This window comes from Lithobates pipiens, unplaced genomic scaffold (assembly GCF_037356315.1).
Source record: "Lithobates pipiens isolate NorthernLeopardFrog02 unplaced genomic scaffold, aLitPip1_a1.2 Scaffold_10, whole genome shotgun sequence".
Lineage (NCBI taxonomy): Eukaryota > Metazoa > Chordata > Amphibia > Anura > Ranidae > Lithobates > Lithobates pipiens.
Genome location: NW_027507686.1, coordinates 184876483 through 184893833, shown reverse-complemented (window position 1 = coordinate 184893833; position 17351 = coordinate 184876483). Strand labels below are relative to the sequence as shown.

The window sequence follows — 17351 nt, the reverse complement described above, 5'->3', positions numbered from 1 at the left end:
TCTCTCTCTCTCTCCTCCCCCCTCTCTCTCTCTCTCCCTCCCTCTCGCTCTCCTCCCTCTCTTCTCTCTCTCTCGCTCTCGCTCTCCCCCCCTCTCTCTCTCCTCATTACATACGTTTGAATCAGAGGTCAGAACAAGTCACACCGATAAACAGGTTAACTGATGTTTACATAGAATGTCACATATAGACATGGGAGAGGAAGACCAACATGTTATAAGGCACAATCCACTGTTCTCTCTGATGGCAGCAAAGTTGGAGGCCTCCCATAGACATGAAATTGTCACCTAATGTAACCAAAACAGCTTGATCAGACAACTATCCTATATTGTGTATCAATATTTAAAAATGCTTCCTGGTAGCTTTGTACAATGCTGTAAGATGAGTGTGGAAGTCCTGTTTCCTTGAGTAAATCGGTATGTTTTAATATAGCACATAGGTTTGCTTTGCTTGTCAACCACAGTTTACGGCAGTGGTGTCTGGGAACATGCAGAGGCACCTTGGCATCCCCTAAAAAGGATTCTGGAAACACAAGGCTATGTTGGTCATCAGAGTAGTCCTGTCTGCTAAATATGTTATTGTCACTAGTAACCTTTCTTTGCCTTATCAAAAAAATAATCCTAATGTGATTTCCTACTTCTCTTGATATCTAACCATGACCTGTTTCTTCTTTCAGAAACTCTAGATGACTTGATAAAGAGTGGTGTTTTTGAGACCGCTTTCCCACTTCACTCTGTGAGTCTAACATTTGTATTCGTGTGATGATCACACATTCTGTAAATTGTATGTGTGGTTGTGCATTGATTGGATCACCATTTTTATTCTTTGCGTCTTCTTAGCTGGAGGAGGCTCTCGGCAAGCAGTTGAAGCAAAAGTGGGCAAGATGGCGGGATGTCATCTATATTCAGCCTGTGAAAGAGATCAGGTGATAGAGGGGTCTTGTATGGATATTTTGGGTTTCTGAGTTTCTTCAGCACCTTTTGTAATACAGCTGTTGTCAGACTTGGTGGTAGTGGGGGGGGGGGGTACACCTAAAATTAAAATGACAGTGGGGTTTGTGACTGTGGCTAGCAATAAAGCTCAAAAGCTCAAGGCTCACGATTTTTTTATTTTTGAAAAAATATAGTTTTTGAGTAGCGTAGCTAATAATAAAGGTGGATAAATGGACTCAAGATCAAAAGCAGTGGTCTGAATTCTGATATTTATTGCAGAATCGAGAATCAAAACAATTCTCCAGCAGTGTTCATATTACTGACATGATTGGTATACTGATACTGATTTGTGGTTTACAGACTGCAGTGCAGGACTGACATTAAATGTCTTTCTATTTTTTTTTATGATTAACAAAATTAGACATACAGTAATATATAACACTCAGGGCTCTTTTGGAACAGGTCAAAAGATCTGTAATTTGGGCTTAGTCAACCTTGGGATGCAGGTACATCCTCCACTGTTAATTTATGCAATACAGATGAGCCAACAAATGCTCCTAGCCTACTGCTTGAACTGGAGGAGCAGCGGGCCTCTATTTTGTTCTCACTCTTGCTATTTGCAAGTTCCCAGTATTGGGTTAACAGCACTGTGCAATGCAGGAACTATCTTGCTTGGCAGAAAATGTAAAATCCGTTAATTACATTTTTTTGAACCCAGACAAATTGCTAGGCACATGAGCAACCCCCTACAATTTTGTTTCCACTGCAGTCAAATCAGTACAACGTGGTCAAGACTGTGATTGGATAGTGAAGGCAAAGCAACTCCCTTTTATCGAGGTTATATCTGTGCTCTTTCCTCCAATCAGCAAGCTAAATATGTTTAATCAACGTCAGGCTGATCTCCCCTGCTCCTTTTTCTCCCAGTCTGAATGTTAATGCACAGGGATTATAAGATGCTAGTGCAGATGGATTTAGGTGCTGTCTGCCTACATTTAAATTTAAGATGGCTACACACAATATAATTTTATTGTAGAATATCCATTCGCTTTACCAACAGTTATAGACATAGCTCCCAACTGTCCCTGATTTCGAGGGACGGTCCCTGATTTGGAGCAATGTCCCTCTGTCCCTATTTCCCCCCTCATTTGTCCCTCATTTTGGACAATAGGGGGCTTGAGGCAATGGACCTCAAGGACTTTAATGGAGTTAAGGAGAAGTTTAGAAATTTGACAATTCTCAATATTATTAGGTAAAATTCAAATCATTTTATTATTACAAAACAATTATTTTAAAAGACAAACATGAGATACAAATTCATTTTATAGATAAATATAAATTGTTTACAGAAATTCAATTCATAAATAGTACCACTTCCCAACATAATTAACTCATTTGAGCTTCTTCAGTAGACTTTCGATGTGGCATCTAGTGTACTATAAATTTATAAAGATATATACTGGTTACTGAAAACTCATGCTGTGTAAATTCAGATTAATCTGAAGTAAATATTTCATACATGATTCAAAATGTAAATATCAAAAGGGAACTATAATATATAATATATTATACATAAATGTTATCGAAATAAATATTTTATTCGTTATTAAAAAAAACACATTGTCAAAAATTCTTACCCAAGAGCATGTATCTCAAATATATCTAAAATCCAAGTGGAAATCCTCAAAGTGCATCAAAAATGGCATGTATTTAAGGCTAATCCCTTTTCACACAATTGGGTCCCTTCAAGAAATTTTTGCAGAGAAGGACAAAAATTGTCTTTAGGAAAAAATGTTTCCTTTTTAGAAAAAATTCATCACACAGGGGTATATATAATTGAAAAAATATAAATGTATTCTGACATTTCCTATGTTTAAACTAATAATCTTATACAAAAGAAAAATGACCTGCAGTCATTCATTTAGTAGAATCAATATAATTCAATGAGGTTCATCCTTTGTTTTGATGCTCCTTACACTTGGTAACCTGGATTCTCTATCATTTAACTACACCACCCAGCTGCCTTTACTCAAGGTCTGGGCTAAACCTTATGCAAACAGCATGAATCTTTTTTCTGATGATTGTTCCCTTATTTGTGGCTATCTCTATAGGTGTTTTTTCCTCATTTGGAGAATCTTAAACATACAAATCTGGCCTTACTTCACTTAAACTGTGATCATATTAACCCTGTGATGGGCGGTATATATCCTCCCCCAACTGTGCACATCCTTACTCTTAAAGTGAATTGTTCCGCTATCACTAAGGATGAACCTTGATGCATTATATTGATTCTACTAAATTATTGCAGGTAATTTTTCTTTTGTATAAGATATTAGTTTAAACATATGAAATGAATTTTTTCCATTATTTATACCCCTGCATGATTTTTTTTTTTTCCTAAAAGGAATATTTTTTTTTTTCCTAAAAGGAATATTTTTTTTTTTCCCTAAAATGGAAAATTTATATCAAATACTTACCGTAATTTTCCTTTCCTGATGGGCTCCATGGCAGCATACGTGTGGGTTAGCCCCGCCTCCATAATTACCCAATAGGACCTCTACTCCCATAAATCTTTGCTCCAAGCTGCTATCCGTGTTCCGTAACTAGCCTACTCCAACATTTGGGAGGGAACTCCTGCTGCCATGGAGCCCATCAGGAAAAGAAAATTACGGTAAGTATTTGATATAAATTTTCCATTTTCCTGACAGGCTCCATGGCAGCATACGTGTGGGAAATAACTCGCCAAACACACCCGGGTGGGCTAAAAATGTTGAGCAAAGAAACTAGAAATTTATTTTTCATTGTCCACTGACAATACTTGTAAACCAAAATTAACAGAAGAAAGCGCAGCTGGCTCTACACAATAATGGGAAACAAAGGTATTAATTGAAGACCAGGAAGCTGCTCTACAGATCACTTCTGGTGCGACATGTCGAACTGCTGCCCAAGAGGTCGAGATGCCCCGAGTTGAATGAGCCGTCACTGCCTCAGGAGGAACCATGCCCTTAGCCTTGTATGCCCTTTGAATCGTTTGGACCACCCAAGATGAGATTGATCTTACTGATGCTCGCATCCCTTTATTTTTGCCATGGAGAAGGACAAAAAGAAAGTCTGTTCGTCTGAACGAGGCTGTAGCGTCCAAATATTGCTTCAAGGTGCGACCAACATCCAAGGGATGAATCTCTTGGTTGTCTGACATTCTAAACGTAGGTAGCACGATCTCCTGATTTTCATGAAATACTGATGTAACTTTTGGATTTGACCCAAGCATAGGGATCAGGACCACTCTATCCGGAAAGAAGGTTAGAAATGGTTCCACAGACCCAAGATTCCTAATTTCCGACACTCTTTTGGCTGAAGTTATTGCCACCAAAAACACCGTCTTGATAGTGAGATCTCCTAAAGACAGGGGAGCGTCCGAACTTTTTCCAAGATCAGAAAGAAAATCCAGTACTAATGGAAGGTCCCATTTGGGAAACCTGGGCCTTTTTTGAGGCCTAAGCCTGATGGCTCCTTTAAAGAATTGTTGTATTAATGTATGATTCACCCACGAAACTCCTGTAAAGGCTGAAATGGCTGAAACTTGTACTCTCAGAGAACTAACTGCCAGAGACAAGTCTAACCCTGACTGAAGGAAAGACAAGATATCTTGAACTGCCGGAGAATTATGTGAATTTGACCTAGAAGACATGTGGACCATAAACCTGGCCCATATATACGTTCGTATACTTTATTGGTACTCTTCCATCTGGCACTAAGAAGGGTTGGAATCGCTTCTTCTGGGCAACCCAGAGCTTCTAGCCTTCCCCTCTCAAGAACCATGCCCTGAGGTGTAGACAGGATGGGCACGGGTGTAACAGTGTGCCCTGGGACAGTAGATCTGGCCTGAGAGGCAGGGGATCTGGATCCCGATAGCTGAGGAGCAACAGCAGAGGAAACCAAGGCCTGTTGGGCCAGAATGGTATTATCGCAATGATCTCCACCTTCTCCCCTCTGAGCCTCCGAAGAAACTGTAGGATTACAGGAACTGGAGGGAAGGCATAGGCTCTCTGGAACTTCCAACAATCCGTGAGAGCATGTGTGCCAAACGCCTGAGGATCCCTGAACCTCGAGTAGTATCTGTGCATCTTGCGATTGTACAGCGAAGCGAACAGATCGACCTCTGGAGATACTCCCAGAGTCAGAAGCCACTCGAAGACATCCCTGTGAAGGGACCACTCGTTGTTGTCTATTCTGACCCGTGACAGAAAATCTGCTTGAACATTCTGGACCCCTGGGATGTATACAGCAGAAATGTTGACCAAATTCCTCTGAGCCCAGCTCATTATCAGTTCTACTTCTCGTAATAGAGACCAACTGCGAGTCCCTCCTTGTTTCTTTATATAGGCCACCGCAGTTGTGTTGTCCAATCTTAACATTACTGACGACCCTGCCACCAGATGGCGAAATGCTATGAGCGCTTGAAAGGCTGCTCTCAACTCCAGGATGTTGGAGACCACACACAGCGACGGGAACGACCACCTTCCTTGAGCTACTTCCGTAAGGCAATGAGCGCCCCAACCTTTGTTGCTGGCATCTGAAGTTACTATTACCCAAGAAATGGGGACTATCGAATGATGGTTGCGTAGATTCTTCCCTTGAAGCCACCAGAGGAGAGACATCCTCATCACTGGAGTAAGGAGTATGCGTTGTGTTTGACTGGACGAGTCCCATTGTTGCAGAAACCCTTTCTGGAAGGGACGAGTGTGCCACTGGGCCCACTTCACCATAGGGATGGTGGCCGTCATTGTGCCAATCACTTTCAAACATTGTAGAGCCGAAAGATGAGATGATTCCCAAGCCTTGTGAATCCTGTCTCGGATCACACTGATTTTCTCCTCCGGTAGGGAGATAGTGCCTTTTAATGTGTCGAACTGAGCCCCTAGAAACACGATAACTTGAGTTGGAACCAGATGGCTCTTCTCCAGGTTCAGGAGCCAACCAAACGTCTGCAGAGTGGAGATGACTAAATTCTTGTGTTCCAGAATTTGATCTCTGTCCTGAGATAATAGGAGCAAATCGTCCAGATAATAATGGAGACGAACTCCTTTGACTCGTAAAAGAGCTACTATCGCTAGGAGTACCTTGGAGAAGACCCGAGGAGATGTTGTCAACCCGAATGGGAGACAGGTAAACTGGAGGTGTAGATCGTCAACTGCGAAACGGAGAAATTGCTGGAAATCCCTTGCTACTGGCACGTGAAAGTATGCATCTTTCAAATCGATTGAGATTAACCAATCCCCTAGCTGCACCGACTGTTGGATTGTAAGAAGAGATTCCATCTTGAACTTTTCCTTGCGAATGAAGGAATTGAGGTGGGTCAAATCTATCACCAGCCTCCATGCGCCATTTCTTTTCTGAACCATAAACAGAGGAGAATACATGCCGTCGCCACGTTCGTCTTCTGGCACGGGCACTGCTGCGCCTTGATCCAGTAAACAACTTACGTAGGTCAATAGGTCCTGTTTCTTTTCCTCCGAGCTTGGAATTGTTGTGGGAACGAACCTTAACCTCGGAGTGTTGATGAAAGTCCACTTGTGACCCGAGGAAACCGTCTTGACGGTCCAATAATCTTGAATTGATGCCGCCCAAACATGTCGGTAGTGAAGAAGGCGAGCCCCCACCCGACATGTTTGAGCGGGCCCAATTTCAAAAAGATTTAGTAGAATCTTGGTTACCTGCGGAAGCCCCCTTTGAGGTTTTCTTAAGGGAGGATTGTCTGGACCTCCAAGACTTAGAGAACTCCCTGCCGGGTCTATAACTGCGCGCTTCTCTAGTGCGATCCGAGATCTGCCTTCTAGGAAAAATACGTTTTTGGTTTTGAAGACGTCTGTCTTGAGGGAGGAACCCAGACCTCCCACCTGTGGCCCGGGATATGGTGCTATCTAGTTTATTACCAAACAAGGAGGTTCCCTCAAATGGTATACGACACCATGCCTGCTTAGATGTTGGATCCGCCAACCAAGGACGGAGCCACAAAGCACGGCGTGCCGAGACTGCTGCCAACATAGCCCGAGACAGAAGGCGGGTAATGTCAATAGATGCCTCCCCCAAAAAGGCTGATGCCATTCTGATCTCCTGAATGGGAGAGTCTTTAGCCGTATTCACTGAGATACCTCTCAAGAACTCCTCAACATTGTCGGCCCATGTTTCAATAGCCTTTGAGACTGCGGCTAAAGCCAAAGTTGGTTTACAAGCCATCCCTGAAGTTAGATAAATTCTTTTCAAATCTGAGTCAATTCTTCTCTCTAACGGATCTTTGAAAGATACCGTGTCTTCCAAAGGGAGAGTCACGTATTTGACTAAACGCATAAGTGCTGCGTCTACCAGAGGAGCTGATTCAAGGTGCTTCACATCACCCTCCTTAAAGGGGTACAATTTAGACACTTTTGATTGCATGGAGCTCTTCCTATCAATCTTGCTCCACTCTTCAGTAATGATTTCTCCCAATTCAGATGGGAAAGGAAAATGTTGCCGTTCCTTTTTGAGTTGTTTGAAAAACTTTCTTTGTTTGGGGAGGGGGGAAGTAGTGGATTCTTCCCATTTTAAAGCTTCTTTCACTGCCTTGACAAGAGCAGGTACTAAAGCATAATCAAATCCTACTTCTGGATCCGATTCGCTGTCAGACAAGAGCACAGAGTGGTGGCTTGGTTGAGAAGATTCCCCAGTCTCTTGTAAGAGCCCTTCGCCTCCTGAAGGACATAATGGGTCTGAGGGGGATTCCATAGAGTGATGAGCTTCCCTCTGCTGCAGGGATTCCTTTACCACCCTTCTCACCATAGATTCCAAGCGTTGATCCGCACCATCTCTTTCATCTGCGACTTTAGAGAAGCAATGATCACAGAGCGATTTGTCTGATGGGATGGGCATCTTACAGCCCCAACATGAATTAACTGGTCCTCTGCTTGAGTGCGAGTGACCACTGCATTGTTCAGATCTGGAAGACCTGTGGTGACCAGATTTTGATGATGATTTACGGTGGTGCGATTTTGACAATCCACTGCGACTATGCGCACTGTAATGCGGTTCGGACCTAGAAGGGCTATAAGGAAATATACAAAAGAGAGAGAGAGAGAGACACAGACCAGGCTGGTATCAAATGCTAAGGAATACTCCACATATACACAGCAATCCAGCCATGCACATACCTGTTACAAGCGGGCAGGTCACTAGTAGGCAGTGAGGCATCCATGACTAAAGAACGCAGACTGTAACAACAATAGACCCTCATAAGCAGCCATACAAAACACAGGAGCAACAATACATCAGAGCAAATCATAACCTACCTTACACCAACCAGAGAATGGCCCCGGGAAGTCGCTGAATTTCCTGCAATCATTCCCAAATTCAGACATCTCTCACTGTGTTTTAAATATGGCGCTCATGACGTCATCAGCGGCGTCAGACGCGAGATGCCCGCGCGCATGAGCGGGAACCAAGCCTCGCTTTGGATTTGGGTCTGCGCATGCGAAGAACGCAGCGCTGGACCCGGAAACAGGAGGAGAAAGGCTGCTGGAACGCGGAAGCGTCAGCGCCTATGCACAAGAACCAGCTGGCATATGAAATAGCAGCTTGGAGCAAAGATTTATGGGAGTAGAGGTCCTATTGGGAGTAGAGGTCCTATTGGGTAATTATGGAGGCGGGGCTAACCCACACGTATGCTGCCATGGAGCCTGTCAGGAAAGAAATTTTTTTGTCCTTCTCTACAAAAATTCATTGAAGGGACCCGGTTGTGTGAAAAGGGATTAGCCGAAAATAAAATAAATTTTTGATGCACTTTGAGGATTTCCACTTGGATTTTAGATATATTTGAGATACACGCTCTTGGGTAAGAATTTTTGACAAATGTGTTTTTTTTTTTTTATAACTAATAAAATATTTATTTTGACAACATTTTATGTGTGTGTGTGTGTCGGTATGTGTGTGTGTGTGTGTGTGTATATATATATATATATATATATATATATAGTTCCCTTTTGATTTTTACATTTTGAATCGAGTATGAAATATATACTTCAGATTAATTTACACAGCATGAGTTTTCAATAACCAGTATATATCTTTATAATTTATAGTACACTAGATGCCACATCGAAAGTTTCCTGAAGAACCTCAAATGAGCGAAACATGTTGAGAAAGTGATACTATTTATGTATTGAGTTTCTGTAAAGAATTTGTATCTCATGTTTTGTCTTTTAAAATAATTGTTTGTAATAATAAAATTCTTTTTATTTTATCTAATAAAATTGAGAATTGTCAAACTTCTAAACCTTCACCTTAACACCATTAAAGTCCCGATGTCCATTGCCTCAAGCCCCCTATTGTCTTAATGAATAATGGGATTTTTGTTTTGACTCCGTTCTTCCACTTTTTGATAGATTGTCCCTCATTTTGTTCTGATCTATAGAGCTGTATATAAAATGCACTTTTTTCCTTTCAAAAAGTGTTTCCCAGTGCTAAACCTTTCATCTAAATTCTAAATTGCTGCATTTGCAAATTTTAAAAGCCAATATAAAGAAATAGTAGTGGTAAAAAAGCCCCTGTGGATTTAATTAACCTTTTTTGTTTTTGGTTAATTCTCCTTTAAGGGGGTGTGGCAGGGGGCATGTTCTATGCCTACATAAGTTTGCTAGTAGGTGTCCCTCATTCTCATCTCAAAATGTTGGGAGGTATGTATATAGCATGTGAGCCTAGCTAACTGGCTATAAATGGGATTTTTTAGATTGATTAGCTTTACCCCCTGCACTACATAGCTCCTTGTGAAGTTAATACATATATTATACAATCAGATTGTAACGTGTTATCAAATCTACAATGCTAAACATTTCCCAGCCTGAATTTTGCAATGCACATTGATAGCCAGACACTACTGTAAAAATCAGCCTTCCCCAACCCTTTTACCCCAAAGAGAATGGGTGTGGTCTCTATAATTGATTACTAAAGGTAGAAATAAAGAAACCCGTACCATCATCCAGGATTCTAGAAATAAAGAATTGGGAGCCTGGTCCCCAATCAGGCTACCACAGAGGACATGAGGGCAACTGGACTATTGCAGTACAGTAAGACAATAAAGTATAAATATGTGACAGGTATACAATTGTAAAAAATATATAAAGAGGTTTTATTATAACAAGAATAATGGTCAATTGCAAATAAAAACATGATAATTTGTATATGTCACCAAAACAATTAACCCCCGGAAGGGGGGATCACAGTGGGACAATTCATCACAAAAAACAACTCGACTAGTTTCGTGGACAGTGGCCGCTTAATCAGGAGAGTATCTGTGAATGAATTAACAAATGATCAAAGAACAGTATGACTGCCCTAAGGCATGAACAATGAAAAATGTTTAATATGACATGACATTTAAACAAAGTATTTAGTACATAAAGGGAGAGGAAGAGCAAAACTGCTTACCCGTGTCCCGACAGGCCCTGAGCACAAGGCGTAACCACCAAAGGGAGGGTCCCCCCGCGGCGACAATGTATCCTGGCCTAGGCTGACAAGGCCCAGGCCTAGGGTAGCACTTTGCGGGGGGGGGGGTGCAGCATGGAAAGAGTCCCCCGCCAACTTGCACTACACTGTTAGTGTAGCGCCAGTCTTTTGGGGTAGACTGGGCTGAGAGGCAAATTAGTGCAGCGCCCCCATAAAGCAGCCACACTGCTTCCAGTATGCGGGCGGCCGGCATTCCGCAACTGTGGGAGGGGGGGGCACTGCTTCTAATTTTGACTGTCCTATCATTCTGGACAACCAGCCTTCCTCACTGTGCTGGTTTTTTCTGCTTCACCATTGGCATGGTTATATCTTCTTAGTCCTCACCATAAAATTATTAGAAATTTGTGCTTAAAATAGAACTATAGGCAACAGTGTGGCCTTGACAGGAAGAGAGGGGTCATATTTAAATTATTGGGTGCATGAGTTTAGTTAGCCCAGGGCAGTACAAAACCTAAATACACTACCGCCTGTAGGTACTGTGAATATCTCTTAAACTTGCACAGTTTAGGAGATGTTCAGAGTGCATACAGCCCATGACCTCATCGGCACATGCGCTCTGAAGGTCCGGCTTACAGTGCTGGCGTTCTGCTGAAAACTTCAACTCGCCAAAATCTCCAACCACGATGATTTGCCAGTTTTCACACAACTCTGGCAGCATATACACTATGGTACAGGATGAGCTGGCTGTTTTGACATAACACCGGGTAAGGAGGAAAAAACTTTGAGGTAGCCATCTTCTTGGTTAGTATCGGGCGGACTAACAATGGGTGCTCTTTATATGGTGTACTGCACTGTACACACTGCTGGTGTTCTATCAAAACAGGCAACTCATCTAAATCCCCAGTATTGCTGATGGACAGTTACCGGAAGTGACATGGTTGGAGATTTTGGCGAGTTGGAGTTTTCGGCAGAACACCGGACCTTCAGAGCCCGTGCCAGAAACGTCGGCTCCCGCAGGCATATCTGAGTGACATCATCACAACTCCGGCCACTCACCATGCCGGAGTCCGTAAACTCAGAAGAAACACTGGGGGAACATGTCAGCCATTTCAGCAGTGAAAGGGCACCACTGGAAGGGCACCACTGGAAGGGCTTCGTTCTAAGGTATTTCATAATGTGCTAGTATGCACATTATGCCATTGTCTTTCAAGTTTTTTTTTTAGTGTGTGTGTGTGTGTGTGTGTTTTTTTTTTTTTTTTTTATTCAGTGGTTTACAACCACTTTAAGGCACCTTCAGCATGCTCTGGAAGGATCCCAGGGTTCCAAGAGAATAGCTGGTATAGACCAAATAAGGCACTATATTAAATGCATAACTGGATTGAATTTGAGGGTGTTTTTTATCTGTTTGGGCTCTAGCTTCTAAACCTAGTGATCAGACCATAACTTCTATGTCTCATTTGGCTATGTTTATAATTCTTCCTACAGAGAATATTTTGGAGAGAAGGTGGCCCTCTACTTTGCATGGCTTGGATGGTACACCCTCATGCTGTTTCCTGCAGCTCTTGTTGGAATAGTGGTATTTTTTTATGGATTTGTGCATTTCAGTAGCAGCCAAATCAGGTACGTACTGGTCTCATACAGCAAGGTCTGTATATTCTCTATCATACGAAACTGACTCTTTATTTTCAGTGGGTCTTTGATGCAGAGGCTGTATTAAATGTCACTGAATAATACTTTTCGTAGTGGATGTCACTCATGTGGAATATGCAGTTCAGCTTTGGGCACCAGTCCACAAAAGGATATTGGGGAACTGGAGAAAGTGCAGAGAAGGGCAACCAAACTTATAAGAGGCATGGAGGAGCTCAGCTATGAAAAAAGATTAGCTGAACTGAATAAATTTTTTCTTGAGAAGAAGAGATGAGGGGGGATATGAGCACCATCTATAAATACATTGGTGGTCTATATAGGGAACTTGGTTTAGCATCATTCACTTTAAGGTCATTACAGAGGACAAGGGGGCACTCTTTACATCTGTAGGAAAAGGGATTTAACCTCTGCATATGGAAAGGCTTTGCTACAGTAAGAGCTGTGAAAATGTGGAATAGACTCCTCCAAGAACTAGTTCTGGCCAGCTCAGTAGATTTTTTTTTTTTTTTTTAAAAGCACACATTCTCATTCTGCAAATGCTATTTGCCTGGCTGTTATGCTGACCACCTTGATTCAGCAAATTTAATGCACATTTCTCCACATGTAGGTATTTGTTCCAGGTCAGTAACACAAATTATTCAAGGCATAGAATTAAGCTGGCCATTTACGGTAGGAAGTCCCCTACCCCTTGGTGAAATTTTTCTTTGCTGACTATTTGGCACCCGTAGCTGTCTAAATGCCAAAACAATGGCTGCCAAGCTCTTCATTTTTTAGATCGAAGGATATTGGGCAGGGGGGTGCCGACAGGGCCCCCCATTGCTTGAATTTTAGCTGGTTCATCAGCAACCAGCCAAAATTTGCTCAATGTATGGTCAGCTTTAGCGGTATAGCCAGGTGACTATAATTCTTTTAAGAGGTCCACAGTGGCAGCCTCCATACGTCCTTAGGAAATGTTTATTCTAAGCAATTGAACGCTGCACCCGCTTGCTGCCTACATCAACTGTTAGGTGTTAATTTATTTGTGAACTCAGATGTATCCAAATGCTGTTCTGTTCGCCTTGAAACTGTTTTTTCCTTAGCCAGGAGATCTGCAAAGCAAATACAACCTTGATGTGTCCGCTCTGTGATCAAAATTGCCCCTACTGGCCCTTGTCAGAGACCTGCACATATGCAAAGGTAAGATCCAAAGCCAGGACAAGCATGGGATTCTTGGAGGGACTGGGAACCTTTGGTCTGGGGGACAAATACAATTTTCATGGTAGCTACAGATCCACATCTTCCAAGATCAGCATCTTTTGCATCTCAGAGCCAAAAAGGAAGTTGGTGCTGGAAGACTTCCCTTTTCAAGATGTTGTGATTGCAGATCTGAATGGAGATCAGGTAGCTACCGGTATATAACACTCTCCAGAAGGGCTGAGACAAGAGATGGGCAAAAGGGATGGCTGCCCTGGGCACTGCGTTATGTTAGCTGGGGGGGCACCATAAGGAGCTTGGGGGATGGGGGCTTTTGTTGAGAAGGGAAATTTGGGGAGTAGCAGGGGATAAGAATTATTCTAGGAGGACACATTTTAGAGAGGTGTGCTAGGAGTGGTGATTTGGGGATTTGTGTTGGGAGGGGGGATGGAAGAAGAGGATTTGTGCTTGGAGGGGACATTTGAGGGGTAGAGGATTTGTGCTAGGAGGGGTTTTTTTTTTTTGGGGGGGTAGTGTTATTAGAGCTGGGGCATATAGGGAGAGAGAAGAATTTGACATGTTCGCCTTGGGCTCTAGATGACCCTTTCTCAGCACTGCTCTCCAGGTGTTACTTACTGCAGATTCAGCTTGGACTAATGTCTGAGTGGTGATGTATTTACACTCAGTGCCAACACCCAACATATATTTTTAGGACTGCTCCTAGCCCAGTCTTCCCCTAAAACACATTAGATCAATATCACGCTTGGTGAACCTGTCTGCTTGTTTCTTTTTATTTTTTTCTGTAGTACTTTATGCCTTACATCTCTCTTACACAGTCTTCTCTCTAACTTTGATATGTATTGTTGCAATACGCTATTGTTAATCTTCATTATGCATGCTTAGTAGATTAACCTAATGAGTTTTAATTTATTATATAAAATGAATAAATTAAAGAAATCTGGAGTTACAATACACTGACCTTTCAAGCAAACAAGCATGATCTCCAACCGATTCTTGTTGTTTTCTGGGGAAGAAAGTCTCATTCGAAAACTGACATTTTGGTTTCATGTGAAAAAAATATTGACCTAGGAGGAATTTTTCTGGTATGATGTAACTAGGCTTCACATGGAAATCACCTTTTAATCACTGCACATACCTGACGCAACCAATACATAAATAAGAACTGGTGGAGTTGAAAACGATGATGTTTTGTCACTTGCCCTGAATTGTAGAACTTCTCACAATGCAGAACTGGTGGTGCTGACAGCACTACACTAATATGCGCATGCTTTCAGATTGGATGCATTACTAACAAGACATTACATATCCATATCTGACTGATGTAATTCATCAGTGATTGGTTCAAAAAATGTAATCCAACTGTCACAATTTAGAAGGAGCAAATCATGGAAAATAAGGACCATTTAAAATTAACCACTCAATCAAACCAGCACAAAAACCTAATTAAAAAATGTCCAACGTTTATGTTGAAACTGAGGTTTTTGTTCCATAAATTTGCAAATCTAGTGATGGTTGCCCTGTCTATGCCAAGTCCCCTCTGGAAAGTGCAGTCCCCAATTCTAAAATATGAGAAGTCAACATGGGACATGCAGCATATAGCAATGAAATAATTAGGAGCAGGTATACCTTAAAGGTGGACTATTCTGCATGTTTTATTTTATTAGGATCTGATGCAGACACACACTTGAGGGTCTTCAGTTACCTTAAAGCTGTAGTTCACCTTTGACAAAAACTGCTTATGCAGGAAAGGGACACCTGTAGATCAAAACAAACGGGGCAGCTTTTACCAGAGTTAAATAATTTACTTACGATAGGTGTAGGCCATTTATGTGCCTCCTAAAGCCTGACCGAAAAACTCCCAGAGATCGCATTGACATGGACGCCTAGCTCATACTGTTTATCTCCTGCATCACAGGGATGTGTTTTTGGACACTGAGATCAGAGCTACTGTGTCAGGGGAGAGTGAGAGTATGTGAGGGGGTTTGCATCAGAGAAAGCACTCACTTCTGTGTTGGTGGAGGTTAACAGTAAGAGATGGGAGTCTCATAGCAACATCCTAGCAACAAGGCAGGATGAGATGATGTGATCTTGTGGGGGTTCTCAACCAAATTCCATGAGGTAAGTAAATACCCTACACCTATAGCAAGGGTGTTATTCAACTTTGGTCAAAGCTGCACAGTCACAGTTTGTTTTGACCTACAGATGCGTCTTACCAGCATAAGCAGTTTCCTCGTAAAGGTGAACTATGCCTTTAAGCAAGTCTGGTGTGTTTTTGTACCTCTTAAGATGGATGGGGCTGCCTTCAATTCAGTTATTCATTGCTATGAATGTCTCAAATTGGGAGCACATGCAATTTAGATTAGATTATTAACTATAATTGCTGTATATGTAGCAAATGTACAGTGGAATCTTGGATTGCGAATAATGTGGTTTATAAGCATTTCGCAATAAGAGCTATTTTTTTTTTTTTTAAATCCTGACTCACTTTGCGAGCATTGTCTAACAAGGCGAGCACGATTCAAGCCGCTGGGGTGTGCAGTACTGCATTTAGCCAGAGGCGCGGGGGTGCGCTGGTGCCGCTTGGAGACACTTGGAAACCCTCCGTTTCCGAGTGTCTCCAGCACCCCCCCCCCCCCCACTTCTGGCCACATGCAGTACTGCACAGACAAGCAGTGGCTGTATAACGGATTATCTGAATTTCCATTATTTTCTATGGGGAAACTCACTTTGATATATGCATGCTTTGGCTTACAAGCGTAATTTGTTCCAGAAGAATGCTTGAAATCCAAGGTATTACTGTATGTAGATTATTTGGTTTTTTTTTACTGACTGTTTGTCCTCTGCAGGTGACACATTTATTTGACAATGAAGGCACAGTATTCTTTGCAATGTTTATGGCAGTCTGGGGTAAGTATAAAAAATATATACGTCTCATATTTTTTTTTAACAGAAACGTTTTTATTGATTAAAACAAATTAGCAATACAACTTATGCACAACTCTCAATACAAGCACATTCGGTTACAGAATTTAGACCTCCAATCCTAGTGACCACATGCAGGGGACAGGAAAAATAACACAAATTAAACCGTAATAGAGCGAGCACTCAACCATGGATCCCAGATGCCGCCAAACTTCTTGGGGCATTTCCGCCCCATATATGTAAGCTTATATAGTGGCAGCACCGAGTCCACCATCGAGTTCCACTGGGACATCGTAGGGGGAGAAGAATCCTTCCACATCTGCAAAAGCACTTTCCTAGCATAGAAACATAAATAAAAGAGTAGGAGCCTCTTATATGTAGCCTGCACCACAGTATCCGTGACTCCAAGGAGAAGCACCTTCGGATCCATGGACACTGCGAGACCAGTGACTGCGTTAATTTCCCCCAGTATTTTTTGCCAATAATCTTGGATGATTGAGCATTCCCAAGTAACATGATAGAATGTACCTACTGCCCTCTGGCACTTCGGGCAAAGTTCGGATTGGGCGGGATAGATTCTGGCCAGGCGTTGAGGGGTGTAGTAGGCCCTATGCAAAAATTTTAATTGGATAAACCTATCCCTTGCAGAGATTACCCCAGGAAGGTAACTCTGAAGGGCTGATTCCCACTCCTCCTCCGAGAGGGAAGGGATGTCTCCCTTCCACACAAGGAACAGGGGTGAGTCCCCCCCCGATTTTTCACAGGTGAGGCGTAAATATATGGAAGAGAGAATCCTGTCTACCCCACGAGACATGAGAAACCTCTCTATCCCATGAGGCTCGACTAGTACCCTCCCGGGAAATTGGGCCTGCCAGGCATGTTTCAGCTGAAGGAACCGAAACAGCATCCAGGAGGGAAGGCCATGGGCCTCCCTGAGATCCGGAAAGGGGGTGAGAGACCCCCTAGGCATAATATGAGCAAGGGTAGTGATACCAAATCTAGTCCAGAGTCCGGGGTCTGGGATAGAACCAAAATGCCGAAGCCTGGGGTTGCCCCACAGCGGGCTATGAGGGGAGACGGAGTCCGCAGCCTTAACAGTGGCCGCGACTCTGTCCCAAACTTGGATGGTAGTCCGCATTGGGATCGTTACGTGCGGGCTGGATTTGATTCCCCGATAGACTATC

The 17351-nt window shown here is 42.6% G+C and overlaps 1 protein-coding gene across 4 annotated transcripts in view; it reads left to right on the top strand.

Annotated features, from left to right (window-relative positions):
- The window catches only part of ANO9 (anoctamin 9), a 111451-nt gene that overhangs the window by 46054 nt on the left and 48046 nt on the right, over window positions 1-17351 (top strand). For all 4 annotated transcript variants that reach the window (XM_077460672.1, XM_077460665.1, XM_077460657.1 and 1 more), the window contains 5 exons: window positions 675-733; window positions 838-923; window positions 11890-12024; window positions 13131-13227; window positions 16092-16152. In XM_077460672.1, coding sequence (XP_077316798.1) covers window positions 675-733; window positions 838-923; window positions 11890-12024; window positions 13131-13227; window positions 16092-16152 — 438 coding nt within the window. The remainder of the gene's footprint in view (window positions 1-674; window positions 734-837; window positions 924-11889; window positions 12025-13130; window positions 13228-16091; window positions 16153-17351) is intronic.